General features: G+C 40.1%; 1 protein-coding gene across 11 annotated transcripts in view; it reads left to right on the top strand.

Annotated features, from left to right (window-relative positions):
• PRDM16 (PR/SET domain 16) overlaps positions 1 to 19,506 on the top strand; it is a 557,902-nt gene that overhangs the window by 501,879 nt on the left and 36,517 nt on the right. For 10 of the 11 annotated variants that reach the window (XM_069948448.1, XM_069948444.1, XM_069948442.1 and 7 more), the window contains one exon: positions 10,960 to 11,062. In XM_069948448.1, coding sequence (XP_069804549.1) covers positions 10,960 to 11,062 — 103 coding nt within the window. Of the gene's footprint in view, positions 1 to 6,654; positions 6,827 to 10,959; positions 11,063 to 19,506 lie in introns of those variants that run through there. The other variant, XM_069948447.1, reaches the window with a different exon arrangement.

Here is a 19,506-nt window from a genome sequence, read left to right as displayed (position 1 = left end):
TGTAATAGGGCCCTTAACCAGGGGGAAATTTTTTTTTTAAAAAGTACATCCCTTACCCTGGTGTGCCGCTGCTCCCCAGCAGCTCCCATTCTATTTTATCTGGTCCATGTAATCGACCTATGTGAAAGTGTCTGTGATCAGCCAAGGAGCGGGAAAACGCCCAATCCTCGGTCGATCACATCTTTTGTGCCAGGCTAAAATATATTGTTATCGGCTGCACATCTCCCTGTTCCAACAGGAACATTTTTAATGGCCGCATAAATGATACATGGATTGTTTGTGTGACCCGGCAGAGATATTGATCATGGCTTCTGAAGGCAGTGCAAACGAGTACCGATCTTGCGGATTTGCACTCATTTGCTTCCGTAGATCTAAATGGAAATTTCATCTAATTATATTGACAAGATTAAGTCCTTGATCCCATGTTCCGTACAAAGTCTGTAATTTCAGAGTGTCAGTACAGTAGTGCAAAGATTAACACAGTTTGGAAGTTCCTGACATCATGATGAACGTTGATGCCGGGAGTTCCAAACTCGGTTCTGTAGCACATTGTCCATAGTTACACACGGTGCAAGGAACGTGGAAATGTAGGCTTACTGCTCCTGCTACTGTGTAAGATAGAAACTGGGGTAAACAGCAGCAACCAATCACAGCTCAGATAAAATGGAAGCTGAGCTGTGATTGGTTGCCCTTGCCAGTTTCCCGTTTCTGCAGTTTTGATAAATTGGGACATGGTGTTTTTTCCCGACATCCAGCAGAAATCCATAGACTCCCACGGGAATCACTTACTATGGCGCTGCTCATAGCAACCACATTGCATCTCACTAAGAGTCCTGAGAAACAATTTCCCCAGCATTAACCTACTGACACCTGATAGCAGGAATACTGTTCATATTGTGCAAAATGTTGCTTTGCCTATATCCCGACTTTCCTATTTCTGATTTATAAACATAGGAGTAGAAATGAGCGATTCATCTATAGTTTTAGAGCAACGATTCCTCCAACCACAAACACACGGGTGTGAGGGTGCAGGTCCAACAAAAAAATAAAACTAGAAAATATATGTATAAAATTTATTAAAAGACTCAACGCGTTTCGGAACCACTCCGGTTCCTTTCTCAAGAGTCATCTATCTATAGTTTTAGGAGGGTTTGTGTGAATGAGCCCTTAAAGCAAATGTACCATTAGGTACTGTATATCGCTTTGGGTTTTTTACACCAACAGATCGGCATCGGAGATGCCGGTGGAATGGACCTTTTTTTTTATCGGCTGCCCGTTTCCCGCAAACGGAGCCTATCTATTCCCGAGCATCGGCTCGAAGCACTAGGGGTGCGCCCGCCGACCCCAGTGTGAGGATCTCCCCTCCCCTTTGGGACTCAGCTCCATTGATTCTAATAGAGCTGCATTACAGAGAGGATTGGGTTTTGTCACACTGGGAGCCAGCGGGCCCGACCCCCAGTGGTTTGTGGCGGTCTGGTGCTCGGGAATAGACCATCGCAGTGTGCAGTAACCGGGCTGGTGTTCAAAGAAAGGATCATACCACCAACATCCCCACTCCGACTCTGGTCTGTTAAACCCATAGCAATGTACCTGGTGGTACATTCGCTTTAACTTCATACAATAGAAAGGATTCCTGTTCCTCATATACACTATATGCCTTGCTACTCTGCTAACGTTTACCGAGCTAGATGTAGAGTGCCAGGCCAACAAATATGTGCACTAGCTGGGGGAAATGCATGCCCACAATCTATGCCTCACTGCTCGGTGTACAGGAGCAGGGACTCTTTCTGTGACAGCCTACTCCATATGATTCACCTTAAAAGAGAAGTCCCACCAAACTGAAAATCGCAGGCAGGGGGTGATGAGAACATAATGACCAAGCAAACTCACCCCTCCCCGTGTCACTGGGGCGTCACTACCGGTTCCTGTTCACCGCAACCTGATGTCATCTTCAGCTGGTAACCAGGTATGTCACGTACCCAGCTCTGCTAGCTGCAACGGCCGGGCTGAGCGATTGCCTGCTCAACCAGTCAGTGACTGAGACGGTGACCCGCCTGGCTGCTGGAGCGGTGCTTCAAGGCACTGGGAGGGGTAAGTTAACATGGTTTATTATTTACCTCCACTCCCTTCACTCCCAACAACGGCTGTGGATTTCAATGCGGCCGCGAAAGTAAAACTTATATCAGCCGAATTAAACTTGATTTTGATGTAAATAAATTTCTGAGTGGTTTCTTGGGCTGGGCGCAGTATTTAAAGTAAATGACCTGTTTCATCCCGTTTATAATCATGCTAGGAATCAAAATTAAACGGCCGTTATTTTACGCAGTGTGAACATAGCCTTAGGGTGCGTTCACATGTACAGGATTCATAGCAGATTTGATGGCGCAGATTTGGAGAGTCAAAGCAAATCGAATCTGCTGCAGATCCTGTACATGTGAACGCACCCTTAGGCTATGTTCACACTACGTAAAACTACGTCCGTAGTTCTCACTGCAGAACTACGTCCGTAGTTTTGAGTGGCAGAACGTAACCTTACTTTCAATGGGATCCCGGCCAGAGTGTACACACATCGTACATGCTCCGGCCAGGATCCCATGCAGCGCTGGAAAAAACTGACAGGTCAGTTTTCTGCGGGCGGAATTCAGTGAATTCCGGCCGCAGAAAGACCTGTCAGTTCACACAGTGAAGTGAGCGGCTCCGGCCGCTTGCTTCACTGTGGGCTATGGGAAGCTCTGATGCGGGCACGCGCTGATGTGCCCGCATCAGAGCTCTGCGGCCGGAAAGATCACTCGGCCGGTACTTAAGTACCGGCCGGGATGATCCAGCCAGAGACCGGCCAGTCTCATACGTTGTGTGAACATAGCCTTTAAGTTCAAAACTTTTAGATTCAGATGGAACAGAATTTTTGAGTAAATTTACTTTAGTATTGAAGGGTACTTCCTATAAGCGACAGCTGCGGTGCAACCACATATTGCAGAGTCATCTATTTAATTTTATAGAGTAGGCAGAGACGGCACTCCGCTGTTCACACGGTGCTCATGGCAGGTAAATCCAAGACAAAAGTAAAAAAAAATCCCAGCACTCACCAAATAGTTTCTTACTTTTTATTCACATTCCAATTTGGAGGTTATGGTAGAGGAGGCGTTTTGGCGCACAGGCTTTTATCAACCTTGATGTGAACCTGTGCACCGAAACACGCCCCATACCATAACCTCCATATTGCCGGGTTCAGGGAATCTCTTTTCACTATCCATTCTTTTCAGGCATGCCTTGTAAGTTTCCACAGCTGATGGGTAAGTGTTAGATCACCACCAACACATCCCCAACCCACTTCGTTCAGTTAAGAAGGACATTCTGGACCCAATTCAAAAAGTTTCTCGTTGAATGTTCAGTCCAGCTGCTTCCACAACGCTTCCACAACTCTGACGGTACCACGAAAGAGTTAAAATAGAAGTTACCGGAACATAGGTGACATCACGGGGCAGTAAATACAAGAGCCGATAGCGCCAGCGCCAAGATCGTAATCATATTTACAATCGCTCCCGTGAAGTCATTTCTCCACAATGGCTCTTTTGGCCGAGCAGACAATACAAATAACTTACCCTTGTAGTGCTAGGAAAACACAATGCAAGTGATTGTTAAAGCGTCAAGCACAAGCTTTCTCCATCAGCCCCGAAGAAAATATACTTTTTTTTTTATTCCTAGTAATTAAAACAAAGGAAAGTACATGGGGACCCTGGGAGCAGCCTCCACCTCTTCCTCCCTCTGTTCAGAGCTGAGATAGAGGAACGGGCCAGGCTTGTGCCCAGATGTCTGGACCCCTCGCTACATGGGCTGGCAGGAAGAGAGCCTTTTGTTGTGAGCAATTCAATATCATGTTCAGCTTGTGGTGTGAATTCTATCTGGATGTCGGCAGAATAATTTGGAGGGGGGGGGGAGGCAAATACCTACCAGGCTCTGGGGCTACTGGGCTTCATTTGCACCAAAAATGCAATATAGAAAATCTATGAATAAGCCGGAAAAGTATTTGTGTGTGAACTAGGACACTAAGTGCAATGTTACAGACTTGTTCCAATTAGACCCTAATGTGGTTTAGACCTAAAGTTGCAAAAAAAAAAAAAAGTTGTGAAATTTGTGGGTGTGGATCCCTGACCCTCACCCACTCAACAGCTTTTCTGCTGATTTTGTTCTCACCTACAATTTTATAAGTTTTTTTTTTTATATAGGTTTATCCATCTTGAGTAACCAGTGATTTTTGTCTTCAAAATTTTTTTTTATAAAATTATATATGACCTCATAAATTCTGGGACCAGTTTTTTATAGTTCTTTGAGGAAAGTTTCCCATTTGTATCCCATTTGGGCATTAAGACAATAGTCACACGTTTCATAGGGAGCAATGATTTCAATAGGGCTGTTCACACTGTCCGTATATTTATAGCTCCACAATCTGCAAAAATTTCCTCCGCAAAAATTACTGACAAGCTCTAGTATGGACCGTAATTGCGGCACAGATTGTCCCATAAAAGTCTATGGGAGCTTCTGTAATTTTTGTGGATTTGTAATTTGTACGGATAAAACGTCCATAATGTCTGCAAATCCATAACAAATACGGATGAGTGATCATTTTAGACCAATTTTTTTTAATCCGCAAAAAATACAGATTGCGGATGCAATACGGATGAATTTTGTGCAGATGGCGGACAAATATTGCGGATGATTGCAGACATCGTATACGGTTGTGAAAAACTACCGAAAGTGTGAATGTAACCTAACATGTGAAATCGAGATGACAAGGCAGTTGGCGTTACACGCGGGTCAAATTAAAAATTCAATATGAAATTCCGTTTAAACAGTAGCCATACCGATCCCTAATTCTTGCCCCAGTATTAGAGAACGCTGTACCTGTCACTATGCATTTCTATAGCATTTATGTTCATGATTTTTTCCCCATGCTTAAATTTTTTTGTTCCACCATGTTGCAACTTTTTTTATCTTTTTTTTTTTTTTACATTCATATTGACATCTCCCAAATCAGTGTTATGATATGTTTAGACATAAGGTGCGATCTGCTTAGGTCCTTAGCCCCCCCCCCCCATAATTTTCTCCCATCTCAGTGGCTAAGTGTGGGGCGTTTACACAGAGGCGAGTTTATTGTTTCACACGAGAATTCATAATCTACATCAGTGAGACACGGCCAGGCATTAGCCCTTCTGTACCGGGTTACAGAAAAGGCCCTGATTCTGCAAAGTGCTTGGGCAAACATTTCCAGACCTAAATAATTAACGTTTCGAGCCCGTCCTTTGTTTACACAGATGACAGGTGAAACGGGGAAATCCTCCGATAACAGAATCCCCGTCCCAACCTCTTTATCATTATCCTGAATTATATGAAGTTATATTACGCCCATAAAACAATGCCTGGTGCTTGCTTCTCTGTGACCTATCCTATCCCAGAAACCGTAAAATTATATTAACCAAACCTCTGTCCAATACTCACACCCCCCTCCCCCTTTATTTTTTTTATTTTTTATTTACAAACCATTAAAGCTTTCACGTGTCTAAATGAACTGTACAAGCGAAGATTAGATTTTACAGGGGGGAACCAGGAGGGAGCTATAAAAACATATACATGTATTGTATACAGTTTATATGGCTATTGCTATAGTTTAGATGCCAGACATAAATAATCAATCACGGATTCCAGAGCCTTAATAAAAATAAAAAAACAGGAAAGAAGGGAGTAGGCAAGTTTATGTTGGGTGTATAATTTTATAAATATATGTTTTACAAAATGAAGAATTAGGGCGACATTATAGCACAATATATATGCACGTTATCTGACGCACCATGTCTATGTCTATAGCTCTCTCTCTATATATATAGTCATGGTGCATCAAATTAAATATTAAAATTGTGCAATTTATTTCCTTCGGTATGTGTCATTACGTCCTCTTTTACATTATTTACAGCCTCTATTAAGCAGTGTCTACATTTTTGAAAATTCTAGAATTGGAAATTTTCCATCAATTTTATACTGTGATCTAAAAATGCATTGAATCCTCTCCTAAGTAATTTAGAAAAAACATTTGTTGTAAAATAATAAAATAATAATTATTTTTTTATTTCATTTAATATCATTTAATTTTATTTCATTTCTTATTTAATTTTTAATTTAAGAAAAACAAAAAATTTTAATTAAATTTTTTGAATATTTAGTTCTTCTTTTCTTTTTTTTCTTTTTTTTATGTTTAATTTCTTTAAAGGTCTCAGTGTAGTGTATATAATGTGATGGAGGCGATGGACGGGGCTAGACGCAGCCCTACAGTCCATGGGAGCATATTCTCTCCAGTTTGCAGAAGAATGCAAAAATGCATCAACAGTTTGAAAACTTGGATTGTGTTTGAAAGGAAGGGGGAAAAAAAGCCCTCTCTTTCCTCTCTTGATTTGCAGCTTGTTGTAGCCTCTGATACAGACATAATGTAGGCAGGGTCTCTGGAGAGATGAGATTAGGGGGAGTGTCTGAGCCTTGGATATCAGACCATTGAGAGAGTAGGATAATCTGCAATGAAACCCCACCTCAGAGAGATAAAGTGATGATGCAAAAGGGTAGGATAGTTCAGGGACTATCTTCAGGCCTGGCACACAGACACACACACACACACATACACACATTTACAGACACACACACACCGTGCCTTGTGTGTGTCACTAATGCATGAAGGATGGTGTTTGCTACGAACTCAACAGACTCTGCAATAATAGCTGACTGGAAAGCCCTTGACACTAGTCAGGTCTCTGAACTGGTGCACCTTACACAAAGGAAAAAGGTTAGATGTGTTTATTTTGTGTTTTGTTCTGTCACTTTTACGCCTTTTATTGCCTTTTTTCTGTCTCTCTCCTTTTCCCTTTGCTCGAACTTGGGGGAAAGTTACAACATTGACTTTCAAAACAGTTTCCACGTTGCTTGTCAATGAAGGAACCCTCCGTCCCTAGCGTCTACTACTATTTTTATCATTTGATAGATTTTTTTAGATTCAGTTTTGTTTTGTTTTTGGTTTTTTTTTGCTCGTCCGCTAGTTATTCATTTATTTTCGTCACTAGATTTGTTAAAAAAAAAAAAAAAAAAGAAGTTGCACTGAATAGCTATGGTTAAAAATGAGCGTGCTGGAAAGTGGAAGGCTCTGCTGTAGTGTTTTAGCATGGACCTAGGGAGAATGCATGATTGGAGAGTGCCCCCTAGTGGACAAAGCCATGGGCCCTCGTCATACACTCCATAAACAGCATGTTACTCCTCAAAGAGCGTGATTATTTTCTTTAAGATAAATTGAAAAAAAAAAAACACAGAAAACTTGGAAATATATCAGTATTGGTTTTGTTTTTTAGTTGTTTTTTATATAGAGAAGTTTCCATATTCTTGTCTGTTTTTGTTGCTGACAAATATTAAATAAGCAGTGAATGTTATACGCTCAATGTAGATTTATGAAGCGTACTCTTAAAGTGAACGGCACCCTATTTCTGGTGCTATTAAATCACCCAATAATTTATTATCCTATTTATTTGCTTTCTATCTGGCTTGTGGCTTGTTGTTGTTTTTTGTTTTTGTTTTTTTTACTTTTTTGTAATTGCAAAATTAATTTAGCAAAGAGTTTAACCTGATGAAATTGGGGGGGAAATTTTTAATTTAATTTTATCTATTTATCTTTTTATTTTATTTTATATTTTCATAATATAGAGCGTAAAATGGAACAGAGCAAACTGTATATGCAGTTAATACCAGATAGTAGCTAAGCTCTCACATTGTAGCATGAAAAAATTATAACATATAAAAAATTGGATCAGAATTTGCAGATTTTACTTGACTTGGGTGGATTAGTGATTTATTTTTAATTTTATTTAATTTTTTTTTAAATGGATAAATGTTACGTTCATATGAGACCTTAAACATCCATTAAAGAGCAGCAGGAACGTCTTAGGAATACGTCCCACCACTTGGCAAAATTATTTGACCCCCGTCCAAATCGTTCCTATAAGAATTTTAATCGGCAAGTGACTCTTTGACTGTTTCCAAATCTATAAAAAGTATCAGGACTCAATGACATAAAAAGCCCGAACATCAGTGCAAAGTGTTGGATGAGTGTGAGGAGGCTCAGCCTGCAGTCCTCATCTTCAGATTGTTTTACAAAAACATCCGGTCATGATTTGTTTGTTTTTGTAGATTTCCTTTCCATTTCTTTAGGTAAAAAAAAAAAAATGTTATAGATAAATTAGCAATATGGGATTTAGGGAGAAGGAGAGAAAACTAAACTGTTTAACTGTTTTGAAGAAATTTGAAAGGTTTAACTGAATTTTTATTATTTTCAAATAATTAATGTAAAATTTTCAAATTAATAAAAATTCCTGATGTGATATTTTAAAGGATCAAATTTCTGACAGCAGTTTCAGGTCTCTGTATACATGTATACTCCTAGATACAAATTGCATATACCCAGCTACAGCCTAAGCTTTTAGATGTTTAATTTTTTTTATTATAATATGTGCAAAATTGGATGAGATTTTTTTTTTTTATTTCTATATTTGGTAATAAGTAAATTTATTGTGTTAGAAAACAACTTCTTTTGGCTTGTGCTTTGATAATGCCTGTCAGTCTGTGAGATGCAGCTCTGTATAATGGGGCTGCGAGGAGGTGTAAGAATCTGCTGAGTGGTCATAAACTGCCTGATGTTTGGAGATTTTATGTGATTAGATTTTTTTAACTCTTTGCCGCTTTGGTTATTCCTTTTGATTTGCTTCTTATTTTATTTTGATAAAAATTTGTATCAATTGCATTGCAGCTTTATAAATGATAAAAGTCCCTAAATGACGTAACAATCGGCTTCTCTGTGTTTGTAAATATACCTGAACATCCGGAACTGATTCTGTAATGTTTTCATAGTGAAATTTCTATTCTTGGCTAATAGAGTAAACTGCTATTTTGAGTAAAATTTATCAGACTGAAGTAGCCCCCTGAGTCTGGCTAAAATTCCCCTGGGGGGACACATTACACAGCTTGAGAAACCCCAGACTTACACATGATCCCCCTCAATAAACTATTAATGCACTTTTCTATATTAGCCAAAACTAAGATTTAACAACAAAAAAAATAACAATGAGGATTTCATAACTCCATAGTTTAAAAAAAAAAAATTCTTCCAGATTTCATTTAATGTTATTTTTCTCTTCTTTTTTGTATATGTGACATAGAATAAGCGTATTATTTTTACAAACTCCTGACTTCTCAGTGTAAAGTTTTTTTGTTTTTTTTTCTTCTGGGCACATGTTTTCTGTGTGGTCAAGTCAAACAAATGGATACAAAATTTTTCAGATGTTGAACATTATGACCAGGACCCGAGGGTCATACGAACTATCAATTCAATATAATGTTATGTTTTTACTTTGTATAAATCTAAGACTTGTGTATATTGGTTTTTTTTTACCTTCGCATCTTGTCTTCTCCTGGTCTGCACTGAAAGGGTTAACATTGTGCCCCCAGCTATTGGTTTTGGAGGTACAGTAGATTAGACGCAGTGCACATGCTTTGCAGCGCCGTCTGTGCTTTGGTTATAATTTCACACCTGGTAGGGATATTATACAGCATTTTCGAGCATTAGGTTGAAAGATCTATGGAACGTATGAAATTCACAGCGTTACGTGGATCTTAATTAACCCTTCAGATAACCCGGTGTTGATGACAGTTTACAGTTACTGAAAATTTTTTCTTTTTTTTCACCCGTTACAAAAAATTGTCTTTAAAATGTTACTTTAACAAATGATGGGAGCAGGTGTGAGAGGTGTTAATGACATCAGTTTATTATTCCGCTAAGACATAAAATACAGCAAATCCCGCACTGGCAAGGCCAATAAATATCCCACCGTATAGAAAAATATCAATGTCTTTGTTACTTTCATCACCGTTATCCATATCCTTGTAGAAAAAAAAAATGTAACCTGAACATTTGACTGTTCTAGAGGTTTCTTGTGATGTAAAGTACACAGATAACTGAAAATGGGAAAGTTTCAAATAATAATGTAATACATATGTGTTCACCTAGAGGCAAAAAAATATATAATTTTTTTTTCTTTTATGTTTTTTAAATTTATATTTTGTTTTGTGTTATAATTTAGTTTTTTTTTTCTCTTTCCTCCTACTAAGGAAGCTTGTTTCTACACCCTTATGTCATTTGTGGTGGTTTTTATAAGCCTCATCTGGGTCTCAGTTGATTTGCCACAGTTTAAGCCACTGAGCAAATGCACTAAACCACTAAGGAATCCATTGGAACACATAGAGCCCCACTAGAATCTGAGCTGTAATGTCCTCTGGAAGATTGTGCCATTGCCAAAACGCTGTTTGTTTTCTCCCCCCTCCGCTCTATCTTCCTGCAGATACGGGGCAGCCCCATCACATTGAAACACAATTTATTTACAGAAATTATTGAAGTCATTTGGTGACCCCCATTCCCACATCGAATGTTAAAGATCCGCTCGCGCTCTGTAAGATGCAGTGGGTGTGCTGTGGGTATTTTTTTTTTTTATGTTAACACCATAACTGGAATATCGCCCAAAGCCGAGCTTTGCCAGAATTCCTTCTCACTACACATCTCTCTGACTTGTATACCCAACCATTAAAAATTTCAACACTCAATTTTAAGCTATACATATTGCTTTAACCCATGCGTGACGGACCTACAGGTCCAGCACGCCATCGGTGCTTTCTTGGTCACCCCTAACATGTACAAGTGCTGTAGAATTCTAATATCTGACGTGTCTATTTTTAATTTTTGCTTTTTTTTCTCCACGTTAATTTTTTTGCCCATTTCAAAAACATATACGACCTATGATTGTATGAGAATGCCAACAACGTGACTAGCGAGAATCATGATGGGCACCTACTGACTCTGCTTTTCTTTGTCTCATTTCACTGCAGCTTTTTTATAAAGTTATTAAAGACATTGAGCCTGGAGAAGAATTATTGGTTTATATGAAGGAAGGGAATTTTTCCCTTGGAAGCATGCCCCCAAATCTTGAAGGTAAGCCTTTGGCGTTAGCGTATCCTACCACCCATAGATAAGGTAAAACAACGAAACAAGGAATCAGTTTGGATCGAGTCATTGTAAAATTTAAAAAATGTATTGGAGATTACTCCATCGGCTTAGATACAAGGGTAACTAATAAGTTCAATACATATCTACGGTGTATACAAAAAGATTGGCCATAGGTTGCTATTCGACTACGATGATGAGAAGGGTGTGAAGACTGTGACTATAAGGTTTACACACATCAATACCTGATGAATTTATCCTGTTCACCATCATATCGTAAACCCTTGCGCACAATATTCCCCAGCATCTTTTTTATCCTCTATATTAGGTTTAGTGTTGTTTTCTGTCTGTTTGCTTGTTGTTTTACAAGACTCACTTTTTCTTTAACCTAAATATCAAAATCCACAAAATATCTAAAGCAAGGAGCAATGGCTGAGCAGGTCACAGTCGGGCCAGATGTACGGACTATCCTCAATGACAAATTTTTGACGTGTCCAATCATATTTTTGTAACCATTTCTTGATGGGTTTGTAAAAAAAAAAAGAATATATTTTTGGTAGCATTTTGAGAAATTTTTGTTATAAGGGAAAAAAAAAGATTGGAAATGTTGTAAAGACAAATCAAACGTTATGATGGGTTTTGAGTGTTCAGACCATGATCGATCACTAGATTTAGTCAGGAGGAGCAGGCACACAGTCTCTTCTGGATCTGTTCCAGGTGAGCAAGATGGCCTCATAATGCAAGGCTATGGACTGTCATGGAGGCAACCACACACATGAGCGATCCGTAGGGGTCTGGACACGCAACTGATAAAAACATAGGGCATGTCAGAATATTAAAGCCACAGGTACACCTTAAATATTTGTGCATTCACAATTATAACTAGTCAATGATGGTATAACGTACAGACCTTTAGGGTGCATTCCCACAATTATGAACTTTTTGAAACCAAAGCCTGGAAAAGATCAAAAACACTTATTAGAGAAAGACGGGGACATCACTTCTCCAATTCATTCTTGGCTTTGGATTCAAGAACTGCAAGGTGGGAACAGGCCATTAGGGGTTCACACTCACTTAGTGATCGAATTGTTTGCGGATAGTTCAAGAAAAATTTTCGAATCCAGATGATTATGTAGTTGACCAATTTTTGGATAAATGATATGGTGGTTTCTGGAGCCCATTGATAATCGTAGGATTAGAAAGAATACGGCAATGTATTTGAGCCCCATCTACGCTGGCTACATACTGATGTGAAATATTTCGAGGGATATATGGAGGTTCGGTGATCGATGTTGTGCCTCATTCCACTCTCAGTGGTCACATCAGAATACGCTACTGTACGCTCCCGCACTGCTCGCTGCAGTCTCCAAATTAGTGTTTAAAGATTTATGGAAATAGAGTTTAGCAGAGGCTAAACAGACATGAAATGATGGCAGGGCTCGTGTTGTAGCATCAGCTAATGCTAGAGCGCCACCTAGTGGTTAAGATATTCTGTATTCACCACCAATGCACTCTCACTTACAGCCTGGAGCTTCCAGCTATACCAACCGGCATTTCATGCATCCAGGTTTTGTTTTCATTGGCAATATAGCATCGGAAAAGCTTAGAATAATGTTTTAAATCACATACTGTACCCTGAAGAGATCTGATCTGTCATGTCAAGCCAACAACTAAGCAGCACAGAGTATTTAATGTCCATTAGAGATGAGCGCAACTGGAGCATGCTTGAGTCCCTAGGGAATCTGGGGAAACATAGATAGCCTGTGCCCTATGGGTGTATTTGTGTTTTCTCTGAGTGTCTAGGGCTACGTCCATCTTCTTCAGCCACCAGTATTCAAATTCTGAACGATCGGACATAGGCATGCTTGCGTTGTGCTCATCTCTAATGTCCATACATCTTCAGTTGCTGTTGGTCTGACAGCTATTCCTCGAGAATCCCCCCATAGTCTTCCCAAGAGTGCTGTGTTTTCAATAAAGAGAGTATAGTAAAAGGTTTGGATATTGTAACGCAAAACAACCGATTCTTCTTCCCCACGACATTGTCTGTTCGGAAACCTCCATGATATAGAGGACCCGTGTCATCTGATCCTCTACCATATCATGGCCTAATGATCACAGAGTTATCGGTATACTCAATGGGAGGTCACTCTGCTCCTCTTTTTGCCTCTTGATTTTTTTTTGCACTAGGTCTCTTTTAGCAAATGTAGATTTTTATATTGCGGAGAAAAGATGGTTTTAGGTAAAGACTGAAAAGGCCGCGTTTCTTCAGGGTCAATATTGTTACAAGTAAAGTGATAGGTTCAGCGGTTTGAGCAGAGGAAAGGTCATCATGGATGATAATATATGAGGAATAGAATGTACTGCTCACATAATCGGACAAAATATTAGGTCCCCGTTTGACAATAGCCTTGAGGGGTCACGTGTGGTCTAAAGGGCAACTCAATCGATTCAGTGTAGATGGGATGGAGGCAATGAAGGCAATGGCTGTATAACCGGAAGACAATTATAGTGGGGAAATCCATATTTATTCAGAAACATGGCTTAGGGGTAGGAGCCCATAATAATAAGACCTGGTGACGGACCTCCTGCTTGATGATGTCCACTATGTAGTTACCACACAGTCCAAGCCCTAACGTTCAGCATTTGACTCCCGGCGTCTGGAGACGTTGGATGAACGTTACATACACTGAAAGATTTGCGAACGATTTGAAGGTCAGCTCAAAAGACGGGATCAACGACACACGGATGACCTTTCGTTTGTTGTTTGATCATTGCCCACATAAACACTGTTAAGATTATCGCCTAAATTCCAATGAAATAACTATTTATCCCACGATTATCTTTCCGTATAATAGGGCCCTAAGTCTGTTGGTCTGCAGAGGCCACCTATATACTATACCACAGCTTTTGGGAAGGCCAAAGACACTTTTAGGCTTTTTTTTTTTTTTTGTAAACGGCTAAAATAAAAAACAAACTGCGCAAAGGCAAAAAACGGCTGGGAAAAAAAAATCCAAAAGTAAAGATTGGCTGCAAACCGGTCTGTGAACATAGCCCCTATATACCAGGAAACAGATGTAAATGGGTCATGACATAGCCACCTCTGAGCACTATACAGAACTCTGAGGGTCCCCAGCTCCCATACCACCTCGTATGACGGCCACTGACCACCGCATACAAAGGAGACTGGACAAAGAAGTGGCTGATTGTTGTGTTCCCATCGATGTTCCCATGAATTCCAGAGACGGGTGGGACACAGAGATTGGAGGTGTCCATAATCCCAGCCACCTGTCTGGATACAGCAGCTGCCTCATCTGGGGGTAGATACAGGTCCTAGAGTTGGGATCCACATCTGTCACACATTTGTAGCATATCCTGTGGATGAGGCCCCCCATTATAGAGAAGTCAGCCGAACCCCGGGATGTTAGCAGGACCGATGGATATAGGGGTCTCCCGACTCTTCCTGATTGATGAAGTTGGGGAGGAGAAGCATTGGACGTGCTGAATTACAAAGCCCAATCCTTTTGTTTTCCTTGGAACATTTATTGTTCTTCTTCACATTGAATTTGCATGCGCATTTATCTGAGCTGAGCATGCGCGTTTATGGATCAACCAACAACCATTGAAAGTTTAAAAACACTATTAGGCTTTGTTCACACAACGTACATTTTATGACAAAAATGGCCGTTGTTTTCACTTAAAACAACGACCATTCTTTTCATAGAGAAATGTGTTGCATTGAAGTCATGCAAACAACGACCATTGCAATGCATTAAACAACGGCTGTTGTTTGCTCTGGCCGTTGAAATAATTGATGTGTCAATTATTTCTGGCCGTTGTGCATTGATTTCAATGCAATTTCCAGTCCAACAATGGCCATTGTTTGACACTCAATACAATGGCTGTTGTTTTTGAGTGCCAAAAACGCCTGTTTTCCGTACCCTTTGTGAGCATAGCTTTAGATGTCAATAACCCTTGCAAACGTTCAAACAATGGATTTACCTATGACATGGACGCCCATTCTTCCTATCAGTAATTTTTTTTATTTTCTATCAAAAACAAAGAAAAATGTTGCCATTAAAAAAAAATTTAATTTAGCTCCAACGTCCCAACATTTATTTGCAGATTTTATTTATACTTTAATCCTTAATAATTCCATATCCCACAAGTTCTTTTCTTCAGATTTTTTTTTCCTCCCAATTATCAGTGAATTACACTAAAAACAGAAGCGTCCTGCTCCGAGATAATTATCGTGGAAATCTTTTCTGCCAGCCCCGGCCCAGCGCACTCGACCCCTTATCTCTGCTGGAATTTTGAGTAGGGTTCTTGAACTCCTTTGAGACTTTATTCGGGTAGATTAGCATGGCCGTGCCATATAATTGCCTTCCCCTCGCTTCTTCTGAAAGCTATTAGGGGCTGATTTATTTTTCACTAACATTCCACCATTGTCCCGAGTGTTACTGATGGAACGTTAGAGGGACGCTCGTAGCCACCAAACAAGGCTTGGTTTTTTTCCGTTTTTGCGTTTTCATTGTGCGTGAATCGCTTAGGTACCATGTATTTGCCTGGATGGCACATGGAATTTGGGAAGCAGCCCCCCGTCCATCCTAATCTTGAGGCTCATGTCCATGAATCTTAAGTCTGATACTTCTGAAGTGTATCAGAAAGTTCCAGGCATTCTAGTCGTTGTTCTCCTGACTATGGTTTGGTCTTAACCATTTATTAAAGGGGTACGCCATTGAAAATCTTCTTTCAAATTAACTGGTGTTAGAAAGTTATACAGATTTCTAATTTACTTCTATTTAAAAAAAAACTCCAGTGTTCCAGTACTTATCAGCTACTATATGTCCTGCAGGAAGTGGTGTATTCTCTCTAGTCTGACACAGTGCTCTCTGCTGCCACCTCTGTCCATGTCAGGAACTGTCCAGAGCTGGAAAGGTTTTCTATGGGGATTTGCTGCTGCTCTGGACAGTTCCTGACATGGACAGAGGTGGCAGCAGAGAGCACTGTCAAAAGAACGTTGAGAGACAGCACTTCCAAAGCAATAAGTGGGATTTATTGACACACCAGTGCGCACTGGTGTGTCAATAAATCCCACTTATTGCTTTGGAAGTGCTGTCTCTCAAAGTTCTTTTGGATTTGCTGCCGCCCCTGGGCCGGAGTGATGAGACGGGCACCCGCCCCATTCTACTTTTTTGGTTTGTGCTGTTGTGGACTTTACCTATTTAAGCAGAGAGCACTGTGTCACACTGGAGAGAATACACCACTTCCTTCAGGACATACAGCAGCTGATAAGTACTGGAAGACTGGAGATTTTTAAATAGAAGTAAATTACAAATGTTTATAATCTTTATCTTTCTGACACCAGTTGATTTGAAAGAAAAAGATTTTCAACTGAGTATCCCTTTAATGCTTGTAAGTAGGGATGGTCCGAAGCTGCCGAGGTTCGGGTTTGTATGAACCCAAACTCTCGGCAATGATTCCCGCTGTCTGCCCGCTCCGTGGAGAGGGTGGATACAGCAGGAGGGCCACCTGTAAAACTAGGATACAGCCATAGGCTGTATCCCAGTTTTCCAGGCAGTCCTCCCGCTGTATCCACCCGCTGCACGGAGCGGCCAGACAGCGGGAATCTGATGCCGAGCGTTCGGGTTCATACAAACCCGAACCTCTGCAGCTTCGGACCATCCCTACTTGTAAGGGCCGTACATTGAATTTTGTAGTATTTTTTTTTTATTCGAGGAAAAGCCCATGTCTGTCAAAAGGTTTAGTCTGGTATTGCAGCCCGGCTCCATTTATGTCACTGTAGGTGAGTTACACAACCAGACACAACATATGGACCAGTGTGGTATCATACAAGATAGATTCCATACACACATCCTAAAGGGAACCTGTCAGCATGGAAATGCTACCTGAGTTATCGGCATCCTGTTATAGAGCAGAAGGAGCTGAGCGGATTGATATATATCTTTATGGGAAAAGATTCTGTAAAACTTGTAACTTATAGATTGACATCTCCGATGTTTTGATACTAAGCAGTCAAATGAGTGATCCTATCACAGAGCGACTCCGCCCACTGGACTCCTGAACTCGGAATGATCGGGGATTTCAATCAAAAAGTTACACTGTTTTACAGAGCCTTTTCCCACAAAGATATGTATCGATCTGCTCAGTCCTTCCTGCTCTATAACTTGATGGTGATAGGTTGCATCGTCTTGGTGATTGTTTTCTTTTTTAATCTGCAATTATGGGCAGTACAGGACCCAGTAAAGTCTATGGCCCAGAACACATAGCCATGAATATCATTGTTCACGCATCTGCCCCGCTTCTAGACCATAAAATGTTGGAGCCAGGATCATTATATGGTCCAGATATAATATAAAAGGTTGCGGTTGGGCTCCATAGATGTTGGACCCCTCGATAAGGGCACAGTCTGGAATTGTGGCCAGGGCTATGGAGACTTGCACGGTTGATTTGAAAACACTTTTTTTTCCCTCTGGAGTGCCCCTTTAAGGTTACATAAATATTTCACATTTTAGAGCACCATTTTGAGCCCCAGAGCTGTCTTTCCTACTGTAACTGGCAGGAAGTTTAATGTGTAATAAGTCACCAAGTCTGCTCGGGTCCACTCACTTGGATTCCTATATAAAGGATGGGATATATATATATATATATATATATATATATACAGCAGGAAGGAGGGAAGAACTTGGTAAGAGATGGGAGATCTATTATAAAGTGGGGGTCTGCTGTTTGGTATAGACCACCCACCCGACATTGCATCCAACCAGTAAGTGTAATGGCGTCCCCAACCTGTGGCCCTCCAGTTCTTGCACACCTACCGTTCCCATTATGCCCGGACAGCCAGCAGCTATCAGGGAATGATGGGAGTTCTAGTTTTGCAGCAACTGTAGAGCCATAGGTCGCAATAGGCATTAGCAGATGTGGTTGGCTCTTAAAGGGGTAGTGCACCAAAAATTATTTCAAAACAACTGGTGCCAGAAAGTGCCAGTGTAATTTACTTCTATTAAAAAAAAAAAATCACAAGTCCTCCAGTACTTATCAGCTGCTGTATGTCCTGCTGTAAGGGGTGTATTCTTTCCTGTCTGGGAAGCAGGAGAGATTTTGCATGGGGATATGCTGCTGCTCTTGACAGTTCCTGACATGGACAGAGGTGGCAGCAGAGAGCACTGTGTCAGACTGGAAATAATCACGACTTCCTGTAGGACATACAGCAGCTGATAAGTACTAGAAGACTGGAGATTTTTTAATAGACGTAAATTACAAATCTCTGGACATTCTAGAACTAGTTGATTTGAAAGAAGAAAAAAAATGGTGAACACTCCCTTTAAGCAATGGACGGTAGCGACCCTATCCTTCTGGATCCTGCAGAGAGTTGGGTACTGTTAGTTATTACTACCAATATCCTTATTCTATTTCACACTTTTTGGCTAGTTTGGGGTCACTCAATGATTTTCCAGCTGTTCTCACACCACAGTCCCCGATCCTGAGAAGCTCGCGGGGCTGGAGGAGCCGCTATTATGAATAGTTATGAAGCGCACAATAGAAGCCGCTTGTTTCCCAGCTTCTTAAATTAACTCAAGTGATCACCTAAGGGTCAGGATTCCCATTATTGTTCATTTTACTGGACATCCTGTAGGGAAGTAATAACCGGCAGACAGAAAGAATTGCTGATGTCTATTTCCTTATTGTCCTTTGTGACCACATTGATAAGTTGTGGGGCAAAATGACATTCTATAGAAAATATAGTAAGACTGCACATCTAGATAGATAGATAGATAGATAGGAGATAGATAGATAGATAGATAGATAGATAGATAGATAGATAGATAGATAGGAGATAGATAGATAGAGAGAGAGATAGATAGGAGATAGATAGGAGATAGATAGATAGATAGATAGATAGATAGATAGATAGATAGATAGATAGATAGGAGATAGATAGGAGATAGATAGATAGATAGATAGATAGATAGATAGATAGATAGATGATAGATAGATAGATAGGAGATAGATAGAAAGAGAGAGATAGATAGATAGGAGATAGATAGATAGATAGATAGATAGATAGATAGATAGGAAATAGATAGATAGATAGATAGATAGATAGGAGATAGATAGGAGATAGATAGATAGATAGATAGATAGATAGATAGATAGATAGATAGATAGATAGGAGATAGATAGGAGATAGATAGATAGATAGATAGATAGATGATAGATAGATAGATAGATAGGAGATAGATAGAAAGAGAGAGAGATAGATAGATAGGAGATAGATAGATAGATAGATAGATAGGAAATAGATAGATAGATAGATAGATAGATAGATAGGAGATAGATAGATAGATAGATAGATAGGAGATAGATAGATAGATAGATGATAGATAGATAGATAGATAGGAGATAGATAGAAA

Source organism: Dendropsophus ebraccatus, chromosome 12 (assembly GCF_027789765.1).
Source record: "Dendropsophus ebraccatus isolate aDenEbr1 chromosome 12, aDenEbr1.pat, whole genome shotgun sequence".
Taxonomy (NCBI): Eukaryota; Metazoa; Chordata; class Amphibia; order Anura; family Hylidae; genus Dendropsophus; species Dendropsophus ebraccatus.
The sequence above is the reverse complement of the archived record's forward strand: the minus strand, read 5'-3'. Positions and strand labels throughout refer to the sequence as shown.